Source organism: Dipodomys ordii, unplaced genomic scaffold, assembly GCF_000151885.1.
Source record: "Dipodomys ordii isolate 6190 unplaced genomic scaffold, Dord_2.0 Scaffold31, whole genome shotgun sequence".
NCBI classification, from domain to species: domain Eukaryota; kingdom Metazoa; phylum Chordata; class Mammalia; order Rodentia; family Heteromyidae; genus Dipodomys; species Dipodomys ordii.
Genome location: NW_012267247.1, coordinates 7,125,967 through 7,136,722, shown reverse-complemented (window position 1 = coordinate 7,136,722; position 10,756 = coordinate 7,125,967). Strand labels below are relative to the sequence as shown.

General features: G+C 43.9%; 1 protein-coding gene across 1 annotated transcript in view; it reads left to right on the top strand.

The window, feature by feature from the left end:
* Positions 1 to 10,756, top strand: part of Prpf8 (pre-mRNA processing factor 8) — a 45,577-nt gene that overhangs the window by 22,321 nt on the left and 12,500 nt on the right. Inside the window, exons 8-25 of the mRNA XM_013016312.1 lie at positions 2,265 to 2,455; positions 2,584 to 2,703; positions 3,122 to 3,311; positions 3,414 to 3,533; positions 3,638 to 3,772; positions 4,591 to 4,720; positions 5,702 to 5,898; positions 6,027 to 6,233; positions 6,357 to 6,520; positions 6,653 to 6,779; positions 6,895 to 7,087; positions 7,544 to 7,731; positions 7,891 to 8,129; positions 8,326 to 8,472; positions 8,610 to 8,820; positions 9,031 to 9,147; positions 9,813 to 10,060; positions 10,174 to 10,353. Coding sequence (XP_012871766.1) covers positions 2,265 to 2,455; positions 2,584 to 2,703; positions 3,122 to 3,311; positions 3,414 to 3,533; positions 3,638 to 3,772; positions 4,591 to 4,720; positions 5,702 to 5,898; positions 6,027 to 6,233; positions 6,357 to 6,520; positions 6,653 to 6,779; positions 6,895 to 7,087; positions 7,544 to 7,731; positions 7,891 to 8,129; positions 8,326 to 8,472; positions 8,610 to 8,820; positions 9,031 to 9,147; positions 9,813 to 10,060; positions 10,174 to 10,353 — 3,104 coding nt within the window. The remainder of the gene's footprint in view (positions 1 to 2,264; positions 2,456 to 2,583; positions 2,704 to 3,121; positions 3,312 to 3,413; positions 3,534 to 3,637; positions 3,773 to 4,590; positions 4,721 to 5,701; positions 5,899 to 6,026; positions 6,234 to 6,356; positions 6,521 to 6,652; positions 6,780 to 6,894; positions 7,088 to 7,543; positions 7,732 to 7,890; positions 8,130 to 8,325; positions 8,473 to 8,609; positions 8,821 to 9,030; positions 9,148 to 9,812; positions 10,061 to 10,173; positions 10,354 to 10,756) is intronic.

Sequence of the window (10,756 nt, the reverse complement as noted above, 5' to 3'; positions counted from 1 at the left end):
ATCCTCAGATTTCAGCCTCCTGAGTAGTTAGGATTACAGGCGTGAGCCACCAGCGCCCGGCTGCTTATGCAATCTTAACACTGGACTACATACGTCTCCAAAGAGGAAAGATAGCTTGACTTCAGTTGTTACCAGAGAAATTTCTGGAGCTTGAAATGTTACTAGGTGACAGTTTGGCTAGAGAGATACATGTTTCTATTCTGCTAAGTGTTCTTTTTGAACTATAGACTTATTTAAGTATTTAGTATTTAGCTTACTCCAGGTTATTGATTCAATCTTGGTTTCTGTGATAAACTATTTGGACTTAATCTTTACTACTCCTGGGTTCTCTTTATAGTATATTGTAATCTGTGGCTTTTTTTTTTTTTCTTTTTCCTCCCAGTTGTCAGTATTGGGGATTGAAGTCAGGGATTTGTGCTTAGCAAGCAAACTGCCACTTAAGTCATACCAGAATCACCTTGCTTATAAGTTGTTTTTCAGATAGAATCTTCTATTTGGCCAATATAGCCTTGAATAGAGCAGCAGGAATATAGGTATATTGTAACACCTGGCCCACCTCACTATTTTGAATCTTTACTGAGATGTAAATAATAGGGCTTATAGATGGCTCACTTAAAGTGGTTTTAGTGGTTTCTTTTTTTTGCCTGTCCTGGAGCTTAAACTTTGGGTCTGGGTGCTGTCCCTGAGCCTCTTTGTGCTCAAGGATAGTGCTTTACCACTTGAGCCACAACACCATTTCTGGCTTTTTCTGAGTAGTTTATTGGATATAAGACTCTCACAGACTTTATTGCTTCATACTGTGATCCTCACATCTCAGCCTCCTGAGTAGCTAGGATTACAGGCATGAGCCACAGGCTCCTGGCTAGTGGTTTCTAAGATAGTCTTGAAGTTGTACAACTGTTACTAGGCAGTTTTAAGATTTTTATCATGCTAAAAGAAACTGCAGCACAGTTGGCTCTATATTTTTCTCCAACTTCCGTTACTATAGACAACTATTAATCTATTTTTTGTCTCTTTGGATTTACTTACTCTGGGTATTTCACATAAATGTATTATGTACTATAATAGGGTATTTGTGACTAGCTGCTTACACCAAGCATAATGTTTCCAGTGTTTATTTACATTTGTTGGTTAATTGTTACACTGGAGCTTGAACTCAGCCTTATGAATGAATGCTAGACAAGGACTTTTTTTACTAAGCTGTATCCCTAGTCCCTGTTGTGTGCTTTATTTATTTAATTTGTTTGTTGAGACAGCATTTCTCTATATATTTCAGGCTTACCTTGAACCACTATGTAACCCAGGTTGACCTTGGGCTGTCAATCTTCCTGCTTCAGTCTTAGGGGTTAATAGGAGCTGGGATACAAGTGTGTACTACTATACTATGTATTTTTTTTTTTTTTTTTGGGTCCGGTCGTGGGACCTGAACTCTGGGCCTGGGCGCTGTCCCTCAGCTCTTCAGCTCAAGGCTAGTGCTCTACCACCTGAGCCACAGTGCCACTTCCGGCTTTTTTCTTTTTGCTTATGTGGTACTGAGGAATCGAACCCAGGGCCTCATGCATGCAAAGCAAGCGCTCTGCCACTGAGCCACATTCCCAGCCCCTATATGTATTTATTGTGGTGTTTTGTTTGTTTTACTTTTGATGATACTGAGGCTTGAACTGGAGCCCTCATGCTTATTAGGCAGTCACCACCACTTGAAGCCTCCCTCTTTTTTTTTGACCAGTCCTGGAGCTTGAACTCAGAGTCTAGGCATTGTCTTTGAGCTTTTTTTGCTCAAGGCTAGCATTTGACTATTTGAGCTACAGTTCCACTTCCAGCTTTTTGGTAGTTAATTGGAGATAACAGCCTCACGGACTTTCCTGCCTTTGCTAGCTTTGAATCACAGTTCTCAGATCTTAGCCTCCTAAGTAACTAATATTACAGGTGTGAGCCACTGGCACCCACATCCCATTGTCTTCATAACTTGAGTAGATGTCCCAAGTGTAGTCTTTGGGGCTTGTGCAGGAACTTTTGTATCAGGACTCCTTTGGGAGACGTTCGGTGGTGAGCTAGTTGAGATATATGGAGAGCTTCTTGCTTTCCTGGTTGGCCCTGGTTTGTTCTCTGCTCCTTGTTCTTTTCTCTGACCCTGTAGGGCTTGTTAGGCATTCATTTCCATGGCAGATGTAGCCACTGTGCTTCACTCTAGAGAATTTCCCTATCATTTCAAGTCTTTGTACAGTTCAGTGGGAGTTGAACTCTTGGTTGGGTTCCTTTTTCAGAGCCAGGAGCCATTGCCAGATGATGATGAGGAGTTCGAGCTCCCAGAATTTGTGGAGCCCTTTCTGAAGGACACACCCCTCTACACAGACAATACAGCCAATGGCATTGCCCTGCTTTGGGCCCCACGACCCTTCAACCTACGTTCTGGTCGCACCCGCCGGGCCCTGGACATACCTCTTGTCAAGAACTGGTAAGCTTTCTACCTAGGGGAATGGCAGCAGATGTGTAGAATATAAGAATACATCTAGTTGGGTGTGCAGTTTTTTCTAGCATGTGTAGGAAAGATGGACAAAGCTCTAATTGGTATTTTTCTCCTAGGTATCGGGAGCATTGTCCAGCTGGACAGCCTGTGAAAGTGCGAGTCTCCTATCAGAAATTGCTTAAGTACTATGTGCTGAATGCCTTGAAGCATCGGCCTCCTAAGGCCCAAAAGAAGAGGTAAGACAACAGAGAGCCCTGCTTTAACTTGTGTTCCAAAGATAATTAGTATGTATGTGCCTTTGATCATATAATATTTTTTGAAATGAACTCTAGGAATAGAAGCAAGATTTTTTTTCTCTGCTGTTTTTTTTGTTTTATTTCCATTTTGTCTTATTTGTTCATTTATCTATCTTTGGGAGGGTAAGTGGGGCACACAGAAATGCAGGGACGAAGGATGAGCAAATGTAGCAGTGATACTCACTAGACACTTGAGAATGAACTACACAACTTGTGAGTGAGAATAGGAGAGAACAATGGGAGAGAGGGTGACATTGCTCAAAAGGAAACAGTACTCTACTGTTATATATAATTGTAACCCCTTTGTACATGAAAAAAATAATCAGTACACTAATTTTCACTTTTTATTCTCACCCAGGTATCTGTTCCGCTCCTTTAAGGCTACCAAATTCTTTCAGTCCACAAAGCTGGACTGGGTGGAGGTGGGCCTGCAAGTTTGCCGCCAGGGATACAACATGCTTAACCTTCTCATTCATCGAAAAAATCTCAACTACCTTCACCTGGACTATAACTTCAACCTCAAGCCCGTTAAGACACTCACCACCAAGGTGTCTGCATTGGACCTTAGGGTTCTCCTCGGCTTAGGGAGGATTATTATTGTCACTGGAAACACTGCTTATTTTATATTCTTTCTGTTTTGGTATCTTCAGGAAAGAAAGAAATCTCGTTTTGGGAATGCGTTTCATCTTTGTCGGGAAGTACTGCGATTAACTAAGCTGGTTGTGGACAGTCACGTGCAGTATCGCTTGGGCAATGTGGATGCTTTCCAGGTAAGGCCAAGTATCCCTGACCCAGTTTGGGGGAGGTTAGGTGGAATCTGTAATGACTGTGGAGCTGGCTCAGGCTCAAAGTCTGATGGGCAATTATGTTGCAGCTGGCAGATGGACTGCAGTATATATTTGCCCATGTGGGGCAGCTGACAGGCATGTATCGATACAAATACAAGTTGATGCGACAAATCCGCATGTGCAAGGACCTGAAGCATCTCATCTATTACCGCTTCAACACGGTGAGACTCTTCTTTTAGTTTTTAAATTTACTTTTTTCTATTTTTATTTCTGAAGTCCTTCTGGAGGAATTTTTTTTTTTTTTTTGGTCAGTTTTGAGGCTTGAATTCAGGGCCTAGGCGCTATCCCTGAGCTCTTTTGGTACAGGCTAGCATTATACCACTTTGAGCCATAGCTCCATTTCCAGTTTCCAGTTTTCTGGTGGTTAATTGAAATAAGAGTCTCACAAACTTTCCAGTCTAGGCTGGCTTTGAACCTTGATTCTTAGATCTCAGCCTTCTAGTAGCTAGGATTACATATAGGAGACACTAGTGCCTAGCTAGGAAATACTTATTTAGGGGAATCATACTAGGATCCTGAAAGTTGTACTTCCGCCTTGCTAGGCTGGTACTCCATGTGAGCTATACCTCCAACAATCCATTTTCTTTTCTAAAAACTGATCAGGGTTCTCTCCAGGAACTTATTTGAAGAAAGGCTATGCGTATGCTATTACTGCTCTCACTTTGTAAATTTCATCACATTCTCCCAAAATGTAACATAAATCTAAGTAGAGAATCTTATTTCTGGTTTTGTTTTCTATTTTAGGTATTGAAGTTCCAAAGTGTTTACTTTTTACCCCCCCCTTTTTTTTTACCCCCCCCCTTTTAAAAAAAAAAAAAAAAACTAAGACAGTTTTTTTCTAGTGCTGAGGATTGAACCCAGGGCTTTGAGAATGCTAGGCAGGCTGCCATTGAAAACATCCCCAGTCCTCCACTCACTTTACTTGTGATCTCTTAATAAATAGCTAATTCATATGCTTGATTTCTGCTTGGGATTGTAGGGCCCTGTAGGGAAGGGCCCTGGCTGTGGCTTCTGGGCTGCTGGCTGGCGAGTCTGGCTGTTTTTCATGCGTGGCATTACCCCTTTGCTGGAAAGATGGCTGGGCAACCTCCTGGCCCGGCAATTTGAAGGTGAGTAATCCTCTTTGTCTAACTTTTGTTTATTTGTTAAAGTTTTAGCAAGGCTTTATTTTACTATAATAGGAAAAAGTAGAGACAAATGGAAATAGAGAAACATTTCATGTTCCAATTGTAAAATGGATTATGGGAATTAAAGATTCCTGTACAACTTCTCAGGGCTCCTTGAAGGGCAGATAGTGTGTGTGGGTTTTTTTTTTGTTTGTTTTGTTTGTTTTTGTTTTTGTCCGTTATGGGCTTGAACTTGGCCTGGCTTCTGTACCCCAGCTCTTAAGCTCAAGGTTTGATTGATCCATAGCATCACTTTCAATTTTCTGGTGGTTAATTGGAGATAAGAGTCTTGTAGACTTTCCTTACCAGAGCTGGCTTTGAACCGTGATCCTCAGATCTCAGCTCCTGAGTAGCTAGGATTATAGGCATGAGCCATCAGTGCCCGGCTTATGTGTGTTTCTTTTTTTGTGTTTTTGACAGTCATGGGGCTTGAACTCTGGGCCTAGGCGCTGTCACTCAGCTCTTTAGCTCTAGGCGAGTACTCTACCACTTGAGCCTCTACCGCCTGAGCCGCAGTGCCACTTCTAGTTTTCTGGTGGTTTATTGGAGATAAGAGTCATAGGCTTTCCTGCCCAGATTGGCCTTTAACCATGATCCTCAGATCTCAGCCTCCTTAGTAGCTAGGATTATAGGCATGAGCCACTGGCACCTGGCACCCGGCTGATGGGTATATATTATCTGACTCCTGCCTTTGCATGAATCGTTCTGGAGTGCTTCTGAATCCCATTTATCAATGACCTGTAGTATTCTGTTTCTTTTTCTCTGGAATTTTGAGGCTACCATGAATTTACAGGACTGGAAATTCCTCACAAGTATAGTTGTGAATATCTGAGATAGCTTATCTTTTTGCATGTGCTAGGTGTAGAGATGCTTTGTTAATATTTACTGATTTTTTTTTTTATCACCTTGGGCCATCTCTTCTAGGCCGACATTCAAAGGGGGTAGCAAAGACAGTGACAAAGCAGCGAGTGGAATCCCATTTTGACCTTGAACTTCGGGCAGCTGTGATGCATGATATTCTGGACATGATGCCTGAAGGCATCAAACAGAACAAGGCCCGGACAATTCTGCAGCACCTCAGTGAAGCCTGGCGCTGCTGGAAGGCAAACATTCCCTGGAAGGTAAGCTTATCCCCATCTCAAAGGAGTCATGGCCATCTTCCAGGGATTAGGGCTACAACTCCCACACCCTTAAGGGCTGTCTGGCTTCTAGCACTGCTTTCATTTTCTCATTGCACTTGTACTTTCAGGTCCCAGGGCTGCCAACACCCATAGAGAATATGATCCTTCGATATGTGAAGGCCAAGGCTGACTGGTGGACTAACACTGCCCATTACAACAGAGAACGGATTCGTCGTGGGGCCACTGTAGACAAGACTGTTTGCAAAAAGAACTTGGGCCGCCTCACCCGACTCTATCTGAAGGCAGAACAGGAGCGGCAGCACAATTACCTGAAGGTTGGATGGAGTAGCCTAGGCAGGATGTTGGGGGTTGTTCAGGAGGTGGACCACAGAGTTGAGACCATGCCTTGTTCTGGGTTTAGACTATAGCAAGAGATTAATTACATGTTCTCCTTGCAGGATGGGCCTTACATCACAGCAGAGGAAGCAGTAGCAGTGTATACCACCACTGTACATTGGTTGGAAAGTCGTAGGTTCTCTCCCATCCCTTTTCCCCCACTTTCCTACAAGCATGATACCAAGTTGCTCATCTTGGCTCTGGAGCGACTCAAGGAAGCTTATAGGTAAGAAGTGGGCTAGATGGGTAATAGAGGAGTTAGTTTTATTGTCAAAGTCCAAAGAAAAGTTTACCCATAATTCTTTCTGGCTTTGGTGTCCTCTTGGTTTTCTCATTCACCTTTCTGTTGCTTTGTCAGTGTCAAGTCTCGGTTGAATCAGTCCCAGAGGGAGGAGCTAGGTCTGATTGAGCAAGCTTATGACAACCCCCATGAGGCATTGTCCCGCATCAAGCGTCACCTTCTTACACAGAGAGCCTTTAAGGAAGTGAGTGAGATGCACCCTAAGTTGTCTTTTGGCCTGTATTATTTATTCTTGGCACCAAGGTAGCAGTTACCGCAAGTGATGAGTGGACTGATGTGAGAGTTTCCTTATCTCACAGGTGGGCATTGAGTTTATGGACCTCTATAGCCACCTAGTACCAGTGTATGATGTAGAGCCACTGGAGAAGATAACTGATGCTTACCTGGACCAATATCTGTGGTATGAAGCAGACAAACGACGCCTTTTCCCACCTTGGATCAAGCCTGCTGACACAGAACCACCTCCACTGCTTGTTTACAAGTGGTGCCAAGGTAAAACTGGAATCATCTTTGAAGATATGGGGGAAAAGAAGTCTGTGAATTGAGTTGTGCATCGAAATTCTTCCCTCAGCTGAATCATCAATCTATTTTTTTTTGCCAGTTGTGGGGGTTGAACTCTGGGCCTGGGCGCTGTCCCTCAGCTCTTCAACTCAAGGCTAGTGCTCTACCACTTGAGACACAGCGCCACTTCCGGCTTTTTTCTTTTTCTTTTTTTTTTTTTGCTTATGTGGTGCTGAGGAATCGAACTCAGGGCCTCATGCGTGCAAGGCAAGCACTCTACCACTGAGCCAACTTTATAACACGGCCATAGTGTTGATGTTAAATTGCGCATCACTAACACTTGTAGCAGACTGAAATAGTGAGTGTGTGGTAGTGGAATTGAATTATGGAATGACACTAGAAAGGGAATTTTTAATCTGCTGGAGCTCTGTCTTGCCTATTCCTTAGGTATCAATAATCTTCAGGATGTATGGGAGACCAGTGAGGGCGAGTGTAATGTTATGCTGGAATCACGCTTTGAGAAGATGTATGAAAAGATTGACTTGACCCTACTTAATAGGCTACTGCGACTTATTGTGGACCACAACATAGCTGACTACATGACAGCTAAGAACAATGTTGTCATCAACTATAAGGTGTGTCCAAGGGCAAGGCAGCACATAATTGTGTTGGGGAAGGGGTTGCCTGGACCACAGAGTTAACAGTTTGCTGAAGGTAGAACAAAAAAGGGTTGGATTCTTAAGAAGCCTGATTCATAGCCATGGGTTTGAAGACTTGTGGTTCTTTTTTTCTAGGACATGAACCATACAAATTCATATGGCATCATCAGAGGTTTGCAGTTTGCCTCATTCATAGTGCAGTACTATGGCTTAGTGATGGATTTGCTTGTGTTGGGATTGCACCGGGCCAGTGAGATGGCTGGACCCCCTCAGATGCCAAATGATTTCCTCAGTTTCCAAGACATAGCCACTGAGGCTGCCCACCCCATCCGACTCTTCTGTCGATACATCGATCGCATCCATATTTTCTTCAGGTAAGGGACTTGCACAGACTCATTTCCCTGCATTGAGACATGATCTGCCTATCAAAGCTGCTAGTCTTGACTCACTTATGGGCAGATTTAAAAGTAAAATGAAATTTGGGTTGGAATGGAATTTTCATATTTGGAGCTAGAATTTTAATAAGGTATCAGTGTATTTACTCATCAACAATATGCCTTCCTTGTGTAGATTCACAGCAGATGAAGCTCGGGACCTGATCCAACGTTACTTGACAGAGCATCCTGACCCCAACAATGAGAACATTGTTGGATATAATAACAAGAAATGCTGGCCCCGAGATGCTCGCATGCGTCTCATGAAGCACGATGTCAACTTGTGAGTTACATTGGGGCTATAGGACTAGGAAGGATATCAGCCTGAGGGACATGAGAAGAGTTAGGAAGTTGTATTCTGGGTGTGAGGTGTATAGCCCAATATCTAAAGACTGATGTAATTCTGTTCTCTGTGCTCAGGGGTCGAGCAGTCTTCTGGGACATCAAGAACCGTCTGCCACGATCGGTGACCACAGTTCAGTGGGAGAACAGCTTTGTGTCTGTGTATAGTAAAGATAACCCCAACCTGCTGTTCAACATGTGTGGCTTTGAGTGCCGCATCCTGCCTAAATGCCGTACCAGCTATGAGGAGTTCACTCACAAAGATGGAGTCTGGAATCTACAGAATGAGGTACAGTCTGGAAAGGGCATTATGAGTAACATTACCTCTCCCTTCCATTTCTGGGGTAAATGGGGTGAGAAACACAGGCATTCCCTTTCATTATCAGTCCAGTGAGCCTTATATGGTACTAACAGTCCATGGAGATTTAGTGGTGCTCACAGTTGTTTCTTGCTTCTGTTGCAATCCCAGAGATGATTAAACTTTGACCTTGTGGTTTAGGTAACCAAGGAGCGAACAGCCCAATGTTTCCTGCGTGTGGATGATGAGTCAATGCAGCGCTTCCATAATCGTGTGCGTCAAATTTTGATGGCCTCTGGATCTACCACCTTCACAAAGGTACAGAAAGCTCTGAGCCCTCACTTCTTTCACATTTCCCTGATCATCTCTCAGCCCTTTTAGCTCCCCCTGATTTGAGCTCCTTTCTTCCCAGCTTTGCTTATGGTATACCTGTCTTCATACTTTATGGCAGAAGTGGGAAATATCCAACCAGTCCATGGTCCATTCAGAGCTCTTCTTTTTTTTTTTTTTTTTGGGTCCAGTCATGGGGCTTGAACTCTGGGCCTGGACACTGTCCCTCAGCTCTTCAGCTCAAGGCTAGCGCTCTACCACTTGAGCCACAGCGCCACTTCCGGCTTTTTTTCTTATGTGGTGCTGAGGAATCCAAACCAGGGCCTCAGGCATGCAAGGCAAGTGCTCTACCACTGAGCCACCTTCCCAGCCCCACAGGTTTTTATTTGGACATATGTTTTTATTTTTCTTGGGTACATATGTGGGAGTCGAATTTCTCAGTAATGTAGTAACATTTTCTAGGGACTTCCAGTATTCAGTAATTGCACCATTTTACATGGCTCACAGTAGTACTGTGAAGGTTCCATTTTCTCTATATCCTTGCTAATTTTTCTCACACCACCATCTTGTAGGTCTGAAGTCTTTTATGAAGCCCCCCGCCCCCCGCCCCCGCCTTCCATGGCTCATCTAGAATTCTTTCCTACCAACTTTAGATTGTGAATAAGTGGAATACAGCTCTCATTGGCCTTATGACATACTTTCGAGAGGCTGTAGTGAACACCCAGGAACTCCTAGACTTGCTGGTAAAGTGTGAGAATAAGATCCAGACACGTATCAAGATTGGACTCAACTCCAAGATGCCAAGTCGATTTCCTCCTGTTGTGTTCTACACTCCTAAGGAATTGGGTGGACTTGGCATGCTTTCCATGGGGCATGTGCTAATCCCCCAGTCTGACCTCAGGTAAGGCTTCATTGAGAATCTCTACTATGAGACACCGTTGTTTAGACCCTTCAGGAAAATGGGTATTTTTTTACTTTTGGTCTTTTCTCTGTTATCTGTGTTGCTCCAAATAGGTGGTCCAAGCAGACAGATGTAGGTATTACACACTTTCGTTCAGGAATGAGTCATGAAGAAGACCAGCTGATTCCCAACTTATACCGCTACATACAGCCATGGGAGAGTGAATTCATTGACTCTCAGCGGGTCTGGGCTGAATATGCACTCAAGAGACAAGAGGCCATTGCTCAGAACAGGTGGGCATCTGGGAAGTCACAGCAGTCTGTGGGGAGTCTTGTAAGGAGGTGATGGGCAGAATATTACTTTTGGGGGTGGGGGGGAGGAGGTGTCTTGCATTGGGGCTCGAATTCCTCAGGGCCTGGGTGCTGTCCCAGAGCTTTTTTGGTCAAGGTTAACTCTCTAACACTTGAGTCACAGCTCCATTTCTAGCTTTTTGGTGCTTAATTGGAGATGAGGATCTTATGGACTTTCCTGCCCAGGCTGGCTTTGAACTTCAGTCCTCACATCGCAGCCTCCTAAGTATGAGCCATTAGTACCTAGCTAGAACCTGACATTTTTTTAATGAAAAAGTTAGGTTTTTTTTTGGGTCCGGTCGTGGGGCCTGGACTCTGGGCCTGGGCACTGTCCCTCAGTCCTTCA